Source organism: Xenopus laevis, chromosome 8L (genome assembly GCF_017654675.1).
Source record: "Xenopus laevis strain J_2021 chromosome 8L, Xenopus_laevis_v10.1, whole genome shotgun sequence".
Lineage (NCBI taxonomy): Eukaryota > Metazoa > Chordata > Amphibia > Anura > Pipidae > Xenopus > Xenopus laevis.
The window spans coordinates 101065864-101088715 of NC_054385.1; the positions used below are offsets into that span (position 1 = coordinate 101065864).

Genomic DNA, 22852 nt, shown 5'->3' on the forward strand with positions numbered 1-22852 from the left:
AGAAATTCCGCATGTTTTCTACAAAGTGTTATTTGAAAAACACTATTGAAAAACACTTTCACTTTGTAGGCTGTTCAGAATATGTGTTTTCTAAATCCCATTTGATGAGAGATTATCATGAACTGAACAGGTGGGTGTTTGAACAGGTATGGGATTGATTATCTGGAATACATGGGACCTGGGGTTTTTCAAGATAATGGTTTTTACCATAGTTTGGTTCTCCATACCTTAAGTCTGCTAAAATTTATATTAATTATATATTATTATTAATAATAAACATAAATAAAGCCAATAGGATTGCCTTCCTGCCTACATAATCCACCAATATGGATTCATTCAGTTTAGTTACCATCAAGTACAAGCTACTGTTTTATTAGGCAATCATACAATCCTGTAATGCAGATCTTTATGGATATTGGGTTTCTGGGTGAGAGGTCATCCCATACATGTACATGACTGAAGATTAAGAAAACATTTTACATGTACTATATAAACTGAGCATCAAAAATAGAAGTAAAATATTGAAATAGGTAACCAAGGTTAGATAGGTGTATTGCTGATTTGTATACATAAAGGAAGCCTGAAAAAAAAGAAAGGAAAAAAATATACTGAGATTTTATTTCTCTCCTAGGAAAAATACATGTAAGTAGAACATAAATACATTTATATCTGGGTTAACAACAGTTGCACTTATAACACTGCCACCTGAGCTGATCAATGCTGTTTCAAATGGGAATAGACCAGTGCTTAATATTATGGCAAGGATGTATATCCTTGTTATAATATCAATCAATAATCTAATGTGGAAAGAAAACTCTGAACCATTCTGACTTGTACTCCTTTGTTAGAAACTAATGTACACAGACCCCACGTTGCATATTACCATATCAGTTCCAGGATCAACCTTTAATTCCAGTGCTGGCACTTCTGATTGTAACCCTCCCATATCCTTCTTTCACTCTCTCACTCACTCTCTCTATGAATCACTGCAAATAAATAAAAAACATTTATGTAGATTCTTTGGTCTAAACCCCATCTTACTACAGAGAGGTAAACCATATAAATGTCTTCATTTTTCTGAAACCAATCACAGCACTTATTTGGCACCCTAAGAACTTATTTCATGCTTGTGTTGCTCCCCAACTCCTTTTACTTCTGAATGTTTCTCATGCTTTCATATAGGGATGCACCGAATCCACTTTTTTGGATTTGACCGAACCCCCGAATCTTTCTTGAAAGATTCGGCCAAATACCGAACCGAATCCAAATCCTAATTTGCATATGCAAATTAGGTGTCAGAAGGGGGAAAAAATGTACTTCCTTGTTTTGTGACAAAAAGTTATGCGATTTCCCTCCCTGCCCCAAATTTGCAAATGCAAATTAGGATTCGGATTCAGTTCGGCCAGGCAGAAGGATTCGGCCGAATCCGAATCCTGCTGAAAAAGGCCGAATCCTGGCTGAATCCGAACCGAATCCTGGATTCAGTGCATCCCTACTTTCAAAAAGTTGGGGATCCCTGATGTAGAGAGTGATATTCCGAGACAATTTGCAATTGGTTTACAATTTTTTATTATTTAAGGTTTTTGAGTTATTTAGCTTTATATTCAGCAGCTCTCCAGTTTGCAATTTCAACAATCTGGTTGCTAGGGTCCAAATTACCCTAGCAACCATGCAATGATTTGAATAAGAGACTGGAATATGAATAGGAGAGGCCTGAATAGAAGGATCAGTAATAAAAAAGTAACAATACATTTGTAGCCTTACAGACCATTTTTTTTAGCGACACCCATTTCAAAGCTGCAGAGTCAAAAGAAAAACTGTAAAACTATAAAAAAAATAAAAAATGAAAACCAATTGAAAAGTTGCTTAAAATTGGCCGTTCTATAACATAATAAAAGTTACCTTAATGGTGAACTACCCCTTTAAATAAACCGAATAGGATTGTTTTGCCACTTACATGGATGTATGCACTCTCACATAAAGGGTAGTGCTAGATTGTTACAGTAAAAATGGGATCATTTAAAAGAAATCTGATTTTCTTAAAGTTGACTGTATGAGAGATTGACGTCTCATAATTATAAGCTTCCTGGATGTCTGGTTTGCAGATAAAAGATCATCCCATTAGTGATGTGCAGGCAGGCCCCATACCCACGAGTTTACCAGCTGGTCGGTGGGTTTGGACCGACCTCGCACTCCTCGCAGGCGGGTGTGGGTTGAACTCTTCCCCTGCTCTCCCTGCCTGCCAACTTCAAATGCCGGCTTTATAGACGCGCGCCTGCTCGTCCCGCCCATCTTGTGATGTCATCGGCAGGGCGTGTCAGCGCAGATCTTAAAAAGTAAGTCGGATGCAGGTGAGCGTGAGCTAAGGGAGGGCGGGTTAGGGTCGGGTCAGCACATCACTATATCCCATACTTGTACATGAATCAGGGCAAAGATTAGAAAAACATGTATTGTATTGATTGAGCATCAAACATAGAAAAAAAGAATGAAGCAAGTAGCCAAGGTTAGATATGTTTTTTATCCAAACAATCCAAAAATTATTTTCTTTTTTCTCTGTTATAATAAAACAGTAGCTTGTACTTGATCCAAACTAAGATATAATTAATCCTTATTGGAGGCAAAACCAGCCTATTGGATTTATTTAATGTTTACATTAGTTTCAAGTAGACTTAAGGCATGAAGATCCAAGGTCCTGAGCATTCTGGATAAAGGTCCCATACCTGTATATAGACACGTGCATACATAAAAGAAAAGCAGCAAAGCAACATAACATTTTTTTTAAAAAAAGGAATTTAACAATATTTTCAGGAGATTGTAAGTAGGACAAAAATCCATTTACCATTAGCATTAACATAATCTAATATCAAGCACTCGTCTGTTAAAAAGAAATAAAACCCTAAACCATTCATCATTCAACTTTTACTCCATTGTTATAAACAACCCCTCACATATTGCCATGAAAATAAAGAAGAGTTCAAATTGGATCATTATTTGTAGGCTGACACACGTGGCTACCTACCAGAATGATCTGCCCCGGTGTTTGACTTTATTTTATAAGCATTATGTGTACTTTTCATATAGGTGCACGTTACCATATAAATTCCAGAATGAATGAATTCCGGTGCCTCCTATTCTGGAGCTTTATATGGTATCTGTCCTGTATCCTTCTTTAAATCTCTATCTATATAAATGAATGCAAGCAAATAAAAACATTTGTGCAGATTGTTTGCTCTTAACCTCAGCTTACTACAGAAAGGTAAACTGTATAAATGTCTTAATCTTTCTGAAGCCTGCGGGAGATCCTATTTGAAACCACATTTGATTTCAGCTTAAATATAATTTCCTAGTCAGTTCTACTGTTTTAAATGTAGTTGTGGTTTATCACATGGCTTATTTTGTTTTCATTTATTTTATAGCTGAAATCCAAGGGGGTTAGCAACAGGGATTTTAAACATGTTTCCATTTTTAATGTGATATATTAATGTAAAAAGGGTGGTTCACGTTTAGGTTAACTTTTGTTGTGTTATAGAATGGCCAATTCTAAGCAACTTTTCAATTGGTCTTTTTTTTTTTTAATTATTTGCCTTCTTCTGACTCTTTGAAACAAAAACAAATGCTCTGCAAGGCTACACATTTCTTGTTATTGCTTTTTATCACTTCTTTTTCTATTCAGACCCTCTGCTATTCATAATCTATTTTCTCATTCAAATCAGTGCATGGTTGGTATGGTAATTTGGACCCTTTGCTGAAATTGCAAAGAGAGTTGCTGAATAAAAAGCTAACTAAAAAAACACAAATTCTGTTATCAGAACAACAGGAATTGAAAGAGGACCCGTGGGTTGTCTTTACTTGCTAATCGGCACCATATACTGGTGATGCATCGGCAGAACAGATTTAACAGCATTCCCTAAATCAGATATCACCAACCTTTTTTTACCCGAGCCACATTTAGATGTAAAAGGATTAGGGGAGCCATACAAGCATGAAAAATGTTCCTGGGGATGCTGTGATTGGCTATTTGGTAGCCCCTATGTGGACTGTCAACCTACAGAAGGCTCATTTTGGTAGTACACCTGGTTTTTATGCAACTATATTTGCTTCCAACCAGGAATTCAAAAATAAGCACCTACTTTGAGGCCACTGGGAGCAACATCCAAAGGGTCGGTGTCTCACAAGCCACTGGTTGGGGATCACTGCCCTAAGTGATTCCTTAAACCGACCAATAGTAAATGAATATTGATTGGGAATGATTGCCCAAAATGCTTATCCCAAGATAGCATGAGAAAGCAAGCAGATCTACATGCAGTGAGTGGCCGTTTTTGCTTCCATGCACAACTTTTCACATAAGTTTCCATGTTTAAGGTTAGTGGGGGTGTACTTTTCACACATATAAATAGAGCAACCCTTAAGTTCCACAAATCCTCCACCACAATCCATCAAATCATAAAACCCTTACAAACACTCCAGACATTTCTATGTTTTATGAGGGATAAGGCATCCCTGCTTCAAAGCATAATGATATTAGAAGTTACTTTGTAGTTTCTTGACCTGTGTAAAAGCCCTTGTCCTGCAGACTTGCAGATTCATTAACATAATCACAGCAGTCCTCTGTAATTTCTTAATATTCTTTTATTGAACAGCAGGGTCCATGCAACGTTAAATTATTTTCATGTCCGCTACATTTTATTGTGGTATTTGTATTAGTTGCTGAGTGGTTATTGTGAATAATAAAATGATCCTATTTGTGATACACAACAGAGCCTATTATTCCTACAGAAAAGGACAATCTCAACAGTTGAGCTCTGTCAGATACTAAGAAAAGGCTGTATTCCCCTTTAAATATGTGTTTTACAACATTTCCTTTCCTGCAATATCAGCCTGCAAACTCCAAGAACAAGCTCTGTTATGCTGCTGACAGCAATAGAATCACGAGGCAGAAGAACAAAATCTTCATAAATGTATTTGGGACTTGCCAGCAATCCCACTGTGCATTAAACTATAAACAGATCTAAGATTGGGATTGCTTCCATCATGGTACAGTGGGATCAGGTGGAAATTCTAGTCTAATTGTGCTTTAAACTGAGGGTCTAATGCTTGTTTTTCTTTAGGCGTGCAAGGTAAGGAAACTAACCTGTCTTTATGGGCCCATGGAGGCAAACTTTTTCCTTTCTATGCTAACACTTAGTTTCTCTACCAGTTTCAATAACTATTTTTATCAACCTGTTTTAAGAAGGAAACCCTGCGCCTGACATGTGGTTGTGGGCAGAAGGACAGAAGGAAATCGACCAATGAAAACACGTGTCCTTTTAAAAAAAAGTAGTATTTGCTCTGGAGCTGACTGGGAATCAGTGACAGCGGGATCTTTGGCATGGCTGAACATAAGCAGCTCAGTGTCTAGCGTACGGCTAACTTAAGGATGAAAGAAGCCGAATGTCTGTGGCCGAGGAAGTTTGGTTATTTTAGTTAAGAAAAGCAAAGTCTGGCAGTGTTTAGAGGAAGGAGCCCAGATGCTCCTCTCAGAGATGCCTGACTGGGATGTTAATAGGAGAACGTACCCAGGGCTTGCTTGTGTGCGCTCAATGGTTTCTCAATCCCAACTCTGTCTTCTTTAAAGGTCTCTCTTTCTCCTTCTTCTGAGCCAAAAGACTTATTCGCTACTGGGCAGCAGCACCATGTCACTTCCCTTATAAAGTGAGCGAAAATACACGTTTTCCATTCCATTTATGATGTAACTGTGAAATTTACAGGTTTATGAAATGGTGTGTGCTGTTTTGTAGCCAACATGAAAGGATATTTTATTGGTTTTATTATTTGTTTTTTATCCAGCCAGTTTCCTGTATACGTCTGTGGCAATTTCTGAGCAAATTCTTACTGCCACAGTGCATTGACACAAGAGTGCAGCAAAGGATATTGGTATTGCTTCCCAATCAGCTGAACAAAACATCACATGCATAATCCTAAACACTGAAGGCTTCTATCACTGTTACTAGAGTGTGGGTTGGGTCTCTTCTTATAATATACATTCTTCTGCTCTATGTTTGTTTTTCTCAAGAACTGCCAGAACACGTTAATGGTTTGTAACTGGTAGAGTATCCCAAGTTTCCGTGAAATACACGGATGGAAAATTGAAAAGAAACGTATAGTGTACGTATAGCATATAATTTAGGAAATTATCGACCCTCTGGGTTAAAGGGGCTTCATTCCCCCTTGTTCAATATGAAATCATTGAATAAGACATTTCTCCTGATTTTTTTGATTAACAAATAAATATGTATTTTGTTTTTTCTTGTCCTAAACAAATCGGGCCATGAAGCTGAAAGTGCTTTCACTCAGAACTCCCTGATGCAGGAAAGGGAAAAAAATTGACTTATATGGAAATCTGTCTCTAATTTTAATGGGGTTCTTCAGAAAGTGTGATGGAGAAACGGGCAGTAAGGGTAAAAATTAAAAAATTATCCATTACAACTTTACTATGGTAAAAAATAAATAAGGATTTTTTTTTTTTACCCAAAACATGTCTTATTTTATTGTGCTGATGTTGAACAAATGAGTACACCTTTGTTAAACATCAGCACACTAAATATGACTTATATTTTATGTTTAATAAATACACATCTTTTTTGTTGCCTCTCTTGCTCTTCTGGGTTAGCTATTCTGACGTATGTATTTTAAATATGATAACATTGAAATAATAAAACAGAAAGAAAGATGATAGTGTAAAGTTAATTGGCTTTCATTCTAGTTAAAGGTATATTAATATTTTTTATAGGTAATTAAATACTACTTTGAAATATGGAATCTATTCAAGATAAATAAACATCAATTACATATAAACTAGGCATGCACCAAAATCCACTATTTTAGGGTTTGACCGAATCCTTTGTCAAATATTTGAATATGCAAATTAGGGTTATGAAGGGAAAAGAGAACCACGTGAACAGTGGAAGGTTAAAAAGTGTTTGACTTTTTATCCTTGTGTTTGTGTGCCAAAAAGTCACATGTTTTTTTGGAGTCGGATTTGGTTCAGCCAGGCACTTGGATTCGGCTGAATCTAAATCCTGCTGAAAAAGGCAGAATATTGGCCGAATCCCAAACTGAATCCTGGATTCTGTGCATCCCAATCCTCAACACAACCTCTTGATAACAAGACCCCGCCCTGCTGGCTAATGTTATAGTGATTATAACACAGGTTGCTGTGTTGTAAATAGGAAGGCTTTGGCAAAGCTATGGGGCTGTCCCACTTGCAGGACTCAGAGCAGTTTCCTGTGGCCCAGGAAGGGTTGCCACCTGGCCGGTATTTTACTGGTCTGGCCTGTAAAAATTATGCTTGATGCCAATGTTAGTAATAGGCAAATAATGGCAAGAATATAGGAAGGCCGGTATTTTTTTCCAAAAAAGGTGGCAACCCTAGCCCCAGCATGAAGGTCAGTTTGGATAATAGTAATAGTTTGGAATAATAAACTTATTAACTTATCAAAGACTGATAACAATAAGGGATTCTGGGATGGGAGGCTTTTGTGGCTATATAGGTGTTTGTACACTTCGCTCTGTATCCTGACGTAGGGAGGGTTACACCCCCAAAACATTAATACTTTGTTGTGTATAATAAATGGGGCAAGCTCCCCAACTGCATCAAATAGCAGCTCAAATAGCAGCTCAAATTGCAGCGTGCAGCTCCGTTAAAATCTTTATTGTTTATTCAGAAGATCATTTAGGGTGTGAATGGTGATGAACACTTATTTGGTGCCCAGCATCTTTGTGGACTATGGCTAAATTATCCATACAACTGTGCATTCACTATTTAGTTAAGAGTTAAGGGGGTGGCCTGTGAAAATATCAAAGGGGGGCTTGAACTTAAAACCTCTGTTCTATGAACCAATGTGGATTGCTTCTTACCAAAGCATGGAAAGAGGCACCATCCTGGTCCAGATTGAAAGTGTGCCTTTGCCCTTGAAGTGCAGTTAAATAATGCAATTATTTACACTTTTCAATATTTCCATTTGTCAGGTGCAACAGAAAAATGAATGTGCAGCAGCTTACTTTTGAGATAGCCTCACTGATTTGGATAACCGGTTATTTTCACAGTTCTTTAGTTGGCAACCAACAATTATTTGTGATACCAACTGCTCACAATATAGTGCTGGGTTTGTTAAAATCTCTGAAATTCATAAGCTGACCCAAATCTTTTTGTTTCGTCGTCTAAACATCTATTTTTGTTTTTGCCATCCGTGTTAATTTGTGAAAGTGAAAAAAATATTTGAAAAGAGGCTCTTGCATTTCAGTATCAATAAAGTAAAGCAAATATTCATGTTTATTTTTTCCTATCCCCAGTGCAAACAGCTGGAGAAGGAGCTTCATCTGCTGCAAGAGAGTAAACAGACCTCCATGGATATTGTAACTGCAGGGAAGAGTATAGAGCCTTCGTCAAAGGTAAATGAGTATGCTTGGCTTTACCCTGTGATATACATGTGAGTTTTATTTATGCATTATATACACTTCTATACTATATACCCATCTGTTTCACTTATGATATGGCCTCCCAGACAGTCCCATCTTGCTCAATGTACCAAACTGACATCCAAAGTCTTATCAGTAATTGTGGAAACAAATGATCTTTCTGAAGGTTTGGAAGACCCTAAAAGATTTTCATATGGCATAATATAACTTCTGGTTAGACCATTGTTGGCAAATGTATCCTTTATATACTCCTAGTAGGAAATACTCATTATTTTATTAGTTTAAACCTAAAAATAGTTGTTTTGGACCATCATCCTGTTATTTATTTGTAGCCAGTGGGTGTATGAGAGCAGTATGCCAATCCAGCTATCAAGTAATGTATAGGATTGGTAATGTTGTTCACAGTGTTTTTTATTTGGGGCACTTGTGTATGCTACAGGCTACCCTCCATAAGCCACTCAAGCACATTCCCATAATATGTTCATACACCAGAAACCCAATAAGTGATGCTGACTTGTTCCTAAAATTAAAGGAAATATGTCAATATCATTGTCAGGGGAGGATCCCAATGTTCTTTTCTAAAATAATCTTCCCAAGCTGCCACCAGTCAAACTCATGACACACTGGGGATTAAGAGAAAAGTACCCTGCAAATACACTGTAGATGTAGTGCTGAATAAATAGCGAAATTATTCAGGGATTTTGAATATTAACCACTGTTACAAAGGCTATGTCCTATGTAACCACCTTACCAGCTTGCTTGGAAAGTACAATTTAGCTGTCATTCTTAACCTCCAATTCTTCGTGGGAGGCCTGGTCATACTGTACATATTCCACAGGGCAAAGCAAGGGTTCAACTTGACCCCTTTTTGTACATTCCAAATGATTCTACTTTCCCCGTTATTCCTATGATACAGGCACATTTGTGTTTCATATGAATCCCTACTGTCACTAATTGTACTCCTCTGATTTGTTTGTGAGAGAAGACCTGACCAGATGGCTGCTGTTTATTTAATCTTGTACACATCAACTGGCTGCATTGAGGTATGGAATTATTTGCTGCATACCTTATAAAACAATATCCATACTCAAGTACAGGGTATATCTAGGGGCAAATTTACATAGGGTCGAATATCGAGGGTTAATTAACCCTCGATATTCGACTGCCGAATTGAAATCCTTCGAATATCGAAGTCGAAGGATTTAGCGCAATTCGTTTGATCGAACGATCAAAGGATTTTAATCCATCGATCGAAGGATGATCCTTCGATCATAAAATTGTTAGGAAGCCTATGGGGACCTTAGGTAGGTTTTAGGTGGCGAACTAGGGGGTCGAAGTTTTTTTTTAAGAGACAGTACTTTGACTATCGAATGGTCGAATAGTCGAACGATTTTTAGTTCGAATCGTTTGATTCAAAGTCGAAGGTCGAAGTAGCCAAAAAAACACTTCGAAATTCAAACAATTTTTCCTCTATTCCTTCACTCGAGCTAAGTGAATGGGCCCCCTAATGAGTTTGTCCAATAATGGCTCCTTGTTATCTCTTATTCATCATGAATGTTAGGTTTTTCAAGAAAACATTAACAGGGCCACATATACCTGTACATCAGCACATAGCCTGCTGTCAAACCTGATGGAATACCCTAGAGCAGTAGACCCAAAGGACAGCTGGTGTATTAAGCGTTTGATAGCTTTGCAGTAGACTGTAACTATTACATATAAAACAAAGTGGAACGGTTGCCAGAGAAGGTAACTCAAGAGAAGGTCCACCAATAACCTTCTTTCTGTCCCTTTCTGTGGGAAGATATATGTACGCAAAAAGATCTGTGGAAAATTCTTCCAACCAGCAGTTCATACAGTTCATGAAGTAGAAGCTTTTGACGTTTCTTTTCGGGCACTTGGCTTAGCCTGGATCACAGGGTGGGGCATTAACGTACAGGCCGGGAGGAGTTGTGTTGGTCCGTGACTGAAGTAAAACCACCTGTGTTTGTTTTGCATTTTCGCAATCAACCAGGGCAGATTGGGGCTGGGAAATTGAAACAGATGAAAGAGAATAAATCGGGAAAGACAATGATGTGGCTGATTGTTAGATTGGGTCACCATAATGGAATCAATGCCAACAGCTTGTAAAGATTATACTGGGTTCATTTTTTTGCCTTTACCTTAATGGAGAATTCGCTGTTTCTTTAAAGGAAGAAATGGGTTGGGAGGGAGACCTTCTAAGTTGTTTTGATGGACTCTAAGTCTAAAAATCTAAGTCTAAAAAATGCAATAGATTTTTCTGTTTAACTTGCCTGCAGTCTTGTGGTATACTGTATCAATATCTGAGCTCTACATTGTTGAATTAGCATAATGCTGATGAACAGGTGCAGTATTTTTTCCAAGACTTGCCTAAATAGATGCCTTTAAATAGGAGGTTTACTAGAGTACCTACTGGGATCTCCTCCCAGATGATGCCATCTTGGCATTTCGGACTTTCACAGCACCTTTACAATGATGTAAGAGCCATAAGGTTAATTAGCCAAATAATCAGAGTAAGGTTGCATTCCACTAATCCCTGATAGTATGTGAGACCTTTTTCAGAGGTCACTTGTGGTTCATTACATAGATTGGCTTTTGATGAATTAAAAAACACTGAATTTTATTTCCTGTCCTCAGGAATTGTAAAAATTTTCATCACATGTATTTCTGTAGTATTTGGAGAAGTTTGGTGGAGATCAAAAATACTACATGAGCCCTAACTAGTAATGCCAGCATTTATTTATATAACATTATGGGGCAGATTTATCAAGGGTCGAATTTCGAAGTAATAGGAGTTTTTTTGAACTCCCATAATTTCGAAATTCGAAGAAAAAAAGACCAGCCTGAAATTTATTTAAAAAAATCGAAAGTTTTTTTTGTGGGTGAATAGATGTTTCTTCGATCCTTCGAATCGAAGTAACATCATATTCGATCGAATTCGTTTTGAAGTATTTTCACAAAAAACTTTGATTTCTCAGTACGCCAATTGACTCAAAATAGGTTCTAGAACAGGGGTTCCCAAACTTTTTTCCCCTCCTGAGCAATATTCAGATGTAAAAGGAGTTGAGGAGCAAAGCAAGTATGTAAAATGTTCCTGGGGAGCCAAATAAAGACTGTGAATAGCTATTTGGTAGCCCCTATATGGACTGTCAATCTATAGGAGGCTCATTTTGGGAGTACACCTGGTTTTTATGCAACCAAAACTTGCCTACAAGCCCAGAATTCGAAAATAAGCTCCTGCTTTGAGGTCATGAGAAGCAACATCCAAGGGGTTGGGGAGCTACATGTGAAGTTGGGCCTATTCGTCAAAGTACACAAAAATAGCTTGAAATTAGATTTTTTTTTTTTTACTTAAAATTTTTACTTCGACCCATGATATATCTGCCTCTAAGTCTATTTAAATATTTTCATATAATGCTATGTTATTATATATATTATATATTATGTTAGACATCCAGTCACTCCAGCCTTTATACATTACATTTTTGGCAAACAAACTATATTAGAAACATTTTTTATTTTGCACAGCCTATCTATTTACCCAGTTTTTATTTTTATACTGAACAATTCCTTTAAGCTGCCATTTTTTTCTTTGTCTAGCTATAACTGTCCATCACTTCCATTAACCTTTCATTGTTTTGTAATTGAACGAAATACAAACTTACTGGTATTAATACATTCAATGATTGGTCCAATTGATCTGGAGGCTGCTCATTTACTAAATTAGTAGTAAAGTATATTGCTAATAATAATAAAATAAAAGCAAAGATCTGATTGGTTGTTACAAATTAGCACATTTATTAGTAACATCTCCAACCTGATTCTGCTGGGTTTTTTTTTTACTTTTTCTAAATTAGTTAGAAGCTAAAACAAATATTTAAGGCTGAACAAGATAAATGTGTGTTTGAGCAAACAAGACAGCCACGTTTCAAGTGTTATTTCAAGGACAGATATTAGCAATTAATGTAGAGGTTTCAAAATGCGTGTCTTCGTATCTTTATATTTAGGCCTAACAGGCTGTCCCAATTATTGAAACAAGTAACACAAGGCTAAATACAAAGTACTGTTATAAATGAATGTTTCTACTAAAATATGGGGTGACAGCAAGGAAAGCTAGAAAGAGAGCCAAAGACAGAGAAGAGCTGGCAGAGACAGTGCGGGCTGGGGAATTTATTAGTGAGAGGTACTAGTGTTTGGCATGAGAAGGAGCAGTGTTGAAAGAGAACGGGAGGAATTCACAGGAAAGTCAGTGCTAGTGTGCCACTTCCTGCATGGAAACTGAGCGGAGGAAGCACTGCGTAAAAGAAAGCATGTTTGTGAGTTTAAGCATGGTGGGATGTGAGAGAAGTTAGTGTAAGGGAATCGAACGCAAGGTAGGGCCTACTCATTAGTGGGACGGAAACCTGTGGGCCGGTTAGGAAACGGCCCAAATTACTTTAATCACTAATGAATTGGGTTTGGCTTTAATGAGCACGATTCTGGTTTCTATGTAGTTACAGTGCTGATTAAATAGATGTTTAAGAAAAATAAAACAATAAAACAACACTTATAGTTTTTTTTCTAGTGGTCATTATATACTGCATTCTATACTGTATTCAATGGCCCACGGTTGTCTGTAATGTATGTAAAAATGCTATATGAAATAATATGTACATTTACCTTTCAAAAGGCAAAGCAATGGCTGCATGAGCCTGTATGTCCTAGTGCAAAATGTTACAGAGGATGGCCTCTTTTTTTCCAAGTAAAGGAGAAAAATAGCCGGAGAGCACACCTTCTTGCTTTAAAAGGTTTTCATTTTATTTTGCAGAAAATCCTGCACAACATGTTTCGGCTACAATGGCCTTCATCAGGTGCAGTGCAAATTGCTTACTTTTCATTTATTGGACTGCATGGCACCATGGATGTAGTATAGATATGCTCAACCTGCTTATACCCCTGCCCACGACACCAGTCATGTTCCAATCTCTGGCCAATTCTGCCTGTTTCTGGGCAGTCAAAGTTAATTTGTGTGCAAGTTATAGGGAGTGGGAAGATTGGGCTGTTACTGCAAGTGACCAGGAGAGCCAGGGGACGAGAAAGGGTCACTAACATAATTTATATATGAGTTGACCTTTTTTCCCCAAACTCTGCTCTTTTTTGCAACCTGTCCTATGTGAGCGTAATGTTCTCCTGTGTTTCACATATCCTGTTATTAATACTTTCGCTAGGGTCACACTTACCGTAGCAACCATGCAAGTGATGTCTGTTTGTATACATTCAGTTCATGTAGCTTAAAACATAAAGACTGGTCTACACAGGGCATGTAAAGGCAAAAAATAAAATCCCATTTTTACTATCTTTAAGGAAAAAGAAATCTATCTCCAATATACTTTAATTAAAAAATGTGTACCGTTTTTATAAGATACCTGACTGTATGCAGTGAAATTCTCTCTTCATTTACTGGTATGGATAGGAATTGTCAGACGGTCCCTAACTGCTCTGCAGGGAAACAATCATACTTATGAACAGCAGGGGGGGCACCTTACTTCCCAGCCATGCAGAACTCAAGCAGCTTTGTTTGTTTCCCTGTAGAGCAGTCGGCAACTGTGTAGAGATTTGTATTGGATTTTATTTCTGCCTTTACATCCCCTTTACTGTTTCCAACTCCAGATTTAAACAGACTGGGATTCTATTTGGAGGATTATTTTGCTGCAGCCATTGGTTCTGCAGAGTTGGAGAAAGTTTTCATTAAACAATACATAAACTATAAAATCCACATTAGATTATATGACAACATAGGTGCAGTCTGCCTATTCTGATTACTAATTAGTCTTGCTGTATTGGCTTCTGGCAGATATTATTTGACTTGTGCTGTTTTGATCATTTATGACGATCCCTAAGCAGCCCACACTTCACTGAGCATGTGCACAGTCTTGGTCTTGCAAAGATGTTTAACAAGTTACAAGATGGTGAACCCCTGTATACAAAATACAGCATTCCTAGCCTTATTCTATTTTAGACTTTACTTCCCCTTTAATGTGTGTGTCCCTATCAGTACAAATGCTACCAACATAAATTAGCATCCTGCTAACTAGAGATCTTTGGTCTGGTGGCCAAAAAAATTGTTAAGCCTTATTTGATGTCACACTTGGGCAACAAAATCAGACAAAGATCTGTTCATTTATTGACCAGCAATAAGCTGATTTCTCGTGTTTAGGACCAGCTTTACAATGCAATGCCCTTTCGAAGTACAGCTGTCAGCAAGTGAGTTCAGCAGGAGCTTTTTCCATGTGTTCTGTATTGTTGTGTATTGTAAGTCAGTTACAAACCATTTATTAATAAGAAACCTTCATCATTAATGGATGTTTGCCCTGACTGTAGTTTCCTGCACATTTAGCTGAGGGGTTATTTACATTAGTGATTGTATTTGCATACATATTTATCTAAATGGCAGTGTCAGTTTAAATTATGTCTCATAATGAATTTGGCATTCGCGAGTCCAATGCTTCATTGAAAATAGTTGCCAATTTTAGAAATGTATTCCATGGTGAGCCTGAAGATATTCTGTAACAATAAAAGCAGTTTATGTTAACTTTGCATTATATATGTCTATCTATCCTCTGTCTGTCTGTCTGTCTGTCTGTCTGTCTGCTTATAATATCAGAGCCGAGTCATGGGAGACTTTAAAATGAGTGCTGCCAGTTTTTATTGTGAAGCGTTGACATCTGCTATATCTACAGTTCCACGTTCTTCCTACAACTGATTCTGCACAGCAAATGAATCAGTGCTGTTTGCACCCTTCTAAATAAATACGTGTTTGGTAAGATTTACTTTTTTCATAGTTTGCTTATTTGCAAGTGTGTTATTATCTATGTGTGTGCCTGTGTGTATATGTATGTGTGTATATACACAGACACACACACACAGATCAGGTCAGGCATTTTTTTTTTTTTTTTTAAATAAACAAAAATTACGTTGAAGATAAAATCAGTACAGCTCACATTTCTTAACACACAAGGCATTGTTTTTAAGCTACATGACACAGGATGAACAATATACAGTTATGGGACCTGTTATCCAGAATGCTCTGGACCTGGGGGTTTCCGGTTAACGGATCTTCATTCTTTAAGTCTAATAGAAAATTAGGTAAACATTAAATAAACCCAATAGGCTGGTTTTGCTTCCAATATGGATTAATTATATCTTAGTTTGGATCAAGTACAAAAAACTGTTTTATTATACGTATAATATAATAGTTTTTTTTTCAATTGGTCTTCATTATTTATTCTGTACTTTTATTTGTTTTTTTAAAACATGTTTTTGTTTATTTATCACATAATAAAGCTTGTTTTCATTATGTAGTTTCATACATAATGAGAATAATCAATGCAGATTTTTCTACAGTTTTTCAACAACAGTTTTTCAACAATATATAGTAACATTATGAAATTTACAGATCAAATTTTAGTAAATGACCCTACGTAGGATTTAGTGGCTATGTAGCTAATATTCTATTTATTTGAGGAGTCCCGGGGTGGGAAATCTAGCCTTTCTTGTTCGTGTAGCCAATATAATAGTTTTTAAAGATTTGGATTATTTGATTATAAGGGAGTCTATGGGAGACAGCCTTTCCGTAATTTGCAACTTTCTGGATAATGGGTTTCTGGATGATGGATTAGAGTCCTGCGCGGGTCCATTTTTTGGGACCCGACCCGTACCCGCAACCCGCATTCTTACCCGCTTGGACCCGCTACCCTACCCGCAAGTACCTTATCCGCAACCCGGACCCGCTGACCATCAAGAATCAGGAAGTGCTGTCATTGGAAACTGGAAGTGATATCATCGGAAGTAGACGTGATCAGGAAAAAAAGGAGTAAAACAGTAAGTGCTGTCATTGTAAACCGGAAGTGACGTCATTGGAAGTAGACGTGACCACAAGAAAGGAGTGAATATCGATATTGAGAAGACCCGCGGCCCGACCCGCAAGCCTGCAGAACCGCCGACCCGCGGGTATACCCGCACCTGGAACTTCTAAAACGCAACACGCAGGGTACCGCAGAACTCTATGATGGATCCCATTTCTGTATCAGTATATTGAGCAGCTTGACTGCACATATTTAAACATTGTGCAAAAAAATGTAATCACAAGGCTATAAGTTGATGTAGCATTTATAATCAAATGATGGCCTGAATATATCATAGATCTACAACGAAGGTGCCCCCTTCCAAACCGCATCAGCAAAGTGCATCATCATATCGCCTGGCAATCAACTTTACAATATAAAGAGACTTGGATCGCAATTACAGTTAACCCATAAATATCGTTTTAGACAATTTTTCTAAAACTGCATTTAAGGATTAACTGTAATTTGAATTAACTTTAAATTCATTGGAGCCCATTCACAAACAGTTTGGGGAAATTGCCTTTCTGCACCTTTTGTTTTGTTTTTTTTTTCAGGCTGATATTTGCAGCTGTGGGAACATGCAGTGCAGCATGGCAGCAAACCGCAACTGTACTCGCTTGTTCTTGTAAAGGTGGGTGAACCTTTAATATGGTAAACAGTGTGTGTGCTCAGGGCTGTCTGTCATTGAGCCTTCTAAACTCCCAAGCTGATTACAAAAGCCTCCGGTAACATGGTGTGAGCAGCTCCTGTTACCCAGCCTCTTCTGTGTTTACTGATCAATATTTACTCTCTGCGTTGCCTGCTTTACGTGCTCTTGTTTTGTTGTAGATGCGAACTGTGGGTTGAAGTGCCCGCAACTGCATCACTTCTGCAAGGCAACGGCTGTCAGCACAATGTACGGCCCACGGCCGCATGTGTGGGAATCTTTATACAGAAAGGATCTACTTGGAACATTCCAGGATGGCTCGGCCTGTTTTTTTCACCAGAGTAACTCTCAATTTTCCTCTGCTTTGTCAAAGCAGAAAGCAAACACTTCATTTCCCTTGTTACAAAATACGTAAAAATGGGCAATTCCCTCTTTCCCTGAAATTTTTTGCAACTTTGTACTGGCCTATAAACTGGACCACTGGTTAATAATTATAGGTAGGAATGCTTAAGTATGGGTTATAGCTAGTGAGAATTTAAGAAAATTACAGAATATGTATGTTCTATTGATTTTTTTTAGCAGTGACACTAAATAATCAAGACTATGTGGATGTCCCTTCTAACTACAGGAATGGATAATATTATGCATTGCAACCATTGCAGGTGACAGTACATGATACAATGCATTCATATTGCTTTGATGCTACAGTTTGAGGAAGGATCTTTTTTTGTTTCTGCAGCATGATACCAATATACTGTAATATCCGTTAACTGGAAACCTGTTATCCAGAAATCTCTGAATTACCGAATGGCCATCTCCCGTAGACTTCATTTTAATCAAATAATTACATTTAAAAATGATTCTCTGTAATAATAAAACAGTACCTTGTACTTGATCCAAGCTTAGACATGAATCCTTATTAGAGCCAAAACAATTGGGTTTGAATTAATGTTTAAATTATTTTTTTTAGTAGACTTAGGGGCAAAGACCCTGAGTAAATCGGCGAAGTGGCATAATGAATTTTCGCCAGCGTTAGCCACTTTGCACTTGAGTAAATTTCCCCCTTATGTTTTAGAGATCCAAATTATGAAATGATCCCAGGTACTGAGCATTCTGGATAACAGGTCCCATACCTGTAACCCTGTTTACAAAGTAAGGTCCTTACAGAACTAAATGTGATTCAGGAGAACAAGAGCGGAACGGGAGCACTTGTATGAGCCAGTCCAGCATTTGTGCCCAACCTCCTATGTATAAATCAAAGGAAATTCTACCAACAATATTGAATTATCTTGTGGAAATCCTTCCCAGAGGAGTAGAGGCTAAAGACCATTTTTGTACTCTTTACATGTCAGATTTGGCTTCATCTCCAGCATTCAGCCACTGGCCAAGAGAAGGCAACAAATGTTTGTTCCCAAATTAAGTATTTTGTAGATTATGTTCAGTCCCAACAGTGTCCCCAGCCCAAATAAGTGTCTGCTGTAGCAATTGTAGCATGTGAGCCCATGGCTTCCTGCGATACTAATAGGCACATTAAATGGCAACCACATCAACCCCAGATGTGAACAATACATGCTTGAAATGAATAGGAATTTTTACACTGAAATTCCCACCCAGTAAACCATTACAGATTTTACTAATTTCCCCTACTGAGAGTGTTGCTGCTGTTGGCTGCTTACCCAAGAGCTGAAATAAGTACAGCAAAACATATTGTAACTATTGAGGGGGAGGGATGACGAGCCAGGGGCCGTAAGTGACACTGACAGATATAGTAACCACCAACCACCAGTAACCACCAACCCTTCTGCACAACATGTTTTTTTGGTAAGGTATGGGGGCCACTGTTAAATTGGGGGGGCTGTACCGGGATTGTGTGATTTTCAAATGATTTTACTTCTCCTTTAAACACATGGCATGCATTCAATTGACATCAATATAAGTTGAATTTAAGCACTGCATATATGCATAGTATATTCTCATATATGCATAGTATGCTCTACATTTAACGCCTCTCCTAAATTTCCCTTTAAGTAAAAATGGCTGGGACGCATTTAGAGCAATTTCTATAAACAGTTCGAAGTACAGGGAGTCCTCCAGTTACATACACCTGACTTACATACTACTCACACTTACAAACAGGGGCTATTACTAGTGATGGGCGTGAATTTGCTGTGAATTTCCATGTTTCAGACGCCCGTTGACTTAAATGCATTTGGACAATATAGGCATGCGTATAAACATTGACGCGCGTCAAAATAAATTTGACGCCCATTGACGTCAACGCGTTTCGCAAATTTTTTGCAAAATTCACTAACGGGACATATTCACCCATCACTAGCTATTACAGTAACATACTATGGCTTGCTTGACTTTTATTAGCATTAAGCTTTAATTTACCACCTTCTCCAATCCCCTCTGGCATGTGTTGTCTACTACAGAGCACAGAAAGGTAAAAATAAATACTACCGTATGTTAAGACAGACATTTGTCTTGTTGCATTTAATAAGTAAATGTATATGTTTCAACTTACATACAAATTCAACTTAAGAAAAAACCTACAGACCCTATTTCGTACGTAACCCGCGGACTGCCTGTATTTTTTTTTAACGTACCAATCATTCACAGCAAGATTTGGGCTTTACCTGCTTTTTCAGTTATTGTTCAGTGTTGTGAGAAACAAAGGTTCTACTGTTTGACTTTTTGTTTCCTTGTACATCCTCAATTTAGCTTTTCATGTCACAAACACCAGTTGTGAGTGTTAGTAGCAGTACGGGGATGTTGATGCTATTGATGGATCTGGTGGTGCCTAATTTCCTTTGAACCGAAAACTCTGTGTTTCAAAATAAAGAACTTAAATTCAGGGACAAAAATGTATATGCACAAACATATATAAGCAGGTTTCAGAATATAAAAGCGGAAAATGTTGAAAATGTGCTTGCCGGTGTTTGTGGCACTAATAGGTTTAGACTGACTCCCATGGCCTATTCCAGGGCCAAACGGTGGGGTTTTTGTAGATTGGTGGTGTCTGTGGGAATGGCCAGGTGGTGCTAGGGAGGGACCAATATTTAATTTTATAAATTGTCATTTTTTTTAGTTTTTATTACAAATAATAGGTTACAGTGCAAAGTTAGATAATATAATGTCATTTCACACAATTATGCATGAAAACATCAATAAAATTGTAATGTCTTGGCCACAGGGTTGCTTCCAATAACCAAATCCTGGAGTTGTTAAAAACTATGAACCCCTTGAAAGGGAAAGCACTTTTTTTGCAGTCACATTTATGATTAGCTCCATTTGCGAGCAATTCAACAAAATATTGCCCATTCTGTATACTATGTTGAGTGGGGATCTAGGGTAGTAATCCTACTTGGCTCCTGTTTGCCCACTGGCCCATAGCCATTTCCCATTTCCATTTATTTAGTTGGAGAGGAACTTGAAATTGTTTGCTTGAAATCTTGTTTTCTTATCGTTTAAAGTGATACTGACCCTAAAAATTTGCTTTTCAAAATACTAATCTACATTAAAAGTTACATATAGGTCATGCTGAACTTTATTTACTGATAGATCTTCTTTTGTTAATAATTGTTACTTGAAGTTCCTTAACCTGACAGTTTTGCGAACCTGACTGTCCCTTCTTAACCTGTTAAAGTTTCTAATGCTAACGGACTCCTGCTGCACAAATATGGCAGCCCCCTCACAGATGAACATGGGGGTAAGAAAGGTAATGTAAAAGCATCAGGCAAATACTTTTTTGGCAAAATTATAAATAGCATTCAAAGACAACGTTATCATAGATATAAAAAAAGGTTATTTTTTGGTGTCAGTATCTCTTTAAGATGCTTGTCAGTTTCTCATTGACTAGGATCCAGTTTATCTTGTTTTTAAGTCGCTGTATAGGTAATAGTAGAGATTTCGACAACCAAGCGATGGTCAATTTAGCTGCTGTAAATATGAGTGACAAGGGCTCTGGTATGTTTGTTTGTGTTTGGGATTTTGCTCTCCAGTAGAGCTTGGTTTTGGTGATTTGCGTAGGTTAATGCCAATGACTGAGAATATTATTTCGTACAACATTTTTTTAAAAAAAAAACAAAAAAACGATTTTCTTACTAGTAATGTCCCATGTGGGGAATGCCACACCAACCTTTTGTTCAGTAGTCTTTTGACCGGAGACCAAACTCTGTGGAACTGCTAGCATTCACATTCCATGATAGATTAGAAGCTCTTGTACATTTATTGCTTATGCACATGTTCCCCAATAAATTGCCTAAGGCTGAAGGCAGCACGATTCCCCATTCAGTATGGAACATTTTGCCAGAAGCTCAGTTTTGAGTTGAGCTTGAGTTGTTGGCTTATGATCCACAAACCTCCTGTTGCTCCAAGTATCATTTTTTTCTTTTCTACCCTTATCTCCTGCACAATATTTTCCTTGCAGTGCCATAAAACTCTGGTACCTGTTACCAAGATGCAGATAAAATGTCTAGGACTTAAGCACATGATTAAACCTGGCACCTGCCATCAAGATTCCCTGAACAGGTGCAAGCATATAGTCCTCTAAATTGAGCATATATAAATATAAACCTAGAGCCATTTCTTCTTTTAAATCTGAACTTTGAGTGGTTTGCATGCTGTTTGGGTGGAGGCCACCTTTTTGCTATTGAACATTTGTGCAGTCCCCCTTTTGCTAAGCCGAAATCTGTATTATGACTCCATCCTAGCATCACCTGGCATCCTTGGGCAGCAGGTAATTACATCTCAGCAGCTGGACAGAGGCTTTAAGATGCATCAATTGTTTTCCCATGCCAGCTGCTTTGTAAGAAGGACAGTCAACACATCTGTTCTTTTAGCTGCTAATTAAACAAAGCCCAATTGCTGTCTGTCTTAACTCCCTCAATACAGGCTTCTGTGTCTTGGAATCTCTGTACCATTGTTCTGCAACCTATCACTGGATTGCAATAAAGTCTTCCTGGTAAAGAAAGCCCTTTCTGCCATTGTTGAAAGCTGCTGGACGAAAACAGGGAGGCTGAAGTTAGGAAATTACAGTGCTGGGTCAGTGGATGTCAAATAGCGCTATATATGTAGGACGTTAAAATAAAATGAGCAAAGCACTCAAAAAATTACTTGAGTAAGGATAGTATGTATAATACCTGTTTCTCAAAGAATATTCATATCATTTATAGGTGCACTTTGACTCACCTACCAGACATATTGGTGTATCTGTACACTGAGCACTAATTATGCAGTTTGACGTGTTCCACCACTGGGACATGGGTTGAGACATTGCCAAATTGTGTGACTGTATTTGGGTATTATCAGAGAACAAAGAGACCATTTCAAGGAGATGCTTTACCGTACGATATCCAGCTGTTAGTTGATATAACTCATCTTCTTGGCTTGCTCGGGCCAGTTTGGAGTTTGTCAAGCTGTGATGTATTTTCCCATATATTTGTTTGTTTGCCTCTTTGTTTTGGGTTCTTAGGAGAGCTTTTTAGGACAAGGTCAATCATGAATCCTTCTCTTGTCTGTTAGTCCTTGACAGTCTGCCACCCATCCACTTATTCTTAAACTTTATGGATCACTGGCTTGGTATGCTGCCGACTTGTTTATTTGCCAATCTTACACGGTCAAATTAACTGCACTTCTAATCACACATTGAACAAGATAGACTGCTTATTACACCATACAATGATTATTACATAAATAAAATACATTTTATTCTTTGAATACATACATAATTAATATAGTGTTGCATAGTGTACCATCAGCTACCATCAGTGGTCTCTTTTTGACCCAAATAGTAGGGTCCAACTGTAGAAGGAAACTATAAGGACTGCCTGAAATCTAATGGCAT

At 37.7% G+C, this 22852-nt stretch overlaps 1 protein-coding gene across 1 annotated transcript in view; it reads left to right on the top strand.

Annotated features, from left to right (window-relative positions):
• Window positions 1-22852, top strand: part of mipol1.L (mirror-image polydactyly 1 L homeolog) — a 183213-nt gene that overhangs the window by 84962 nt on the left and 75399 nt on the right. The window contains exon 9 of the mRNA XM_018231144.2: window positions 8332-8430. Within this exon, the coding sequence (XP_018086633.1) occupies window positions 8332-8430 (99 nt within the window). The remainder of the gene's footprint in view (window positions 1-8331; window positions 8431-22852) is intronic.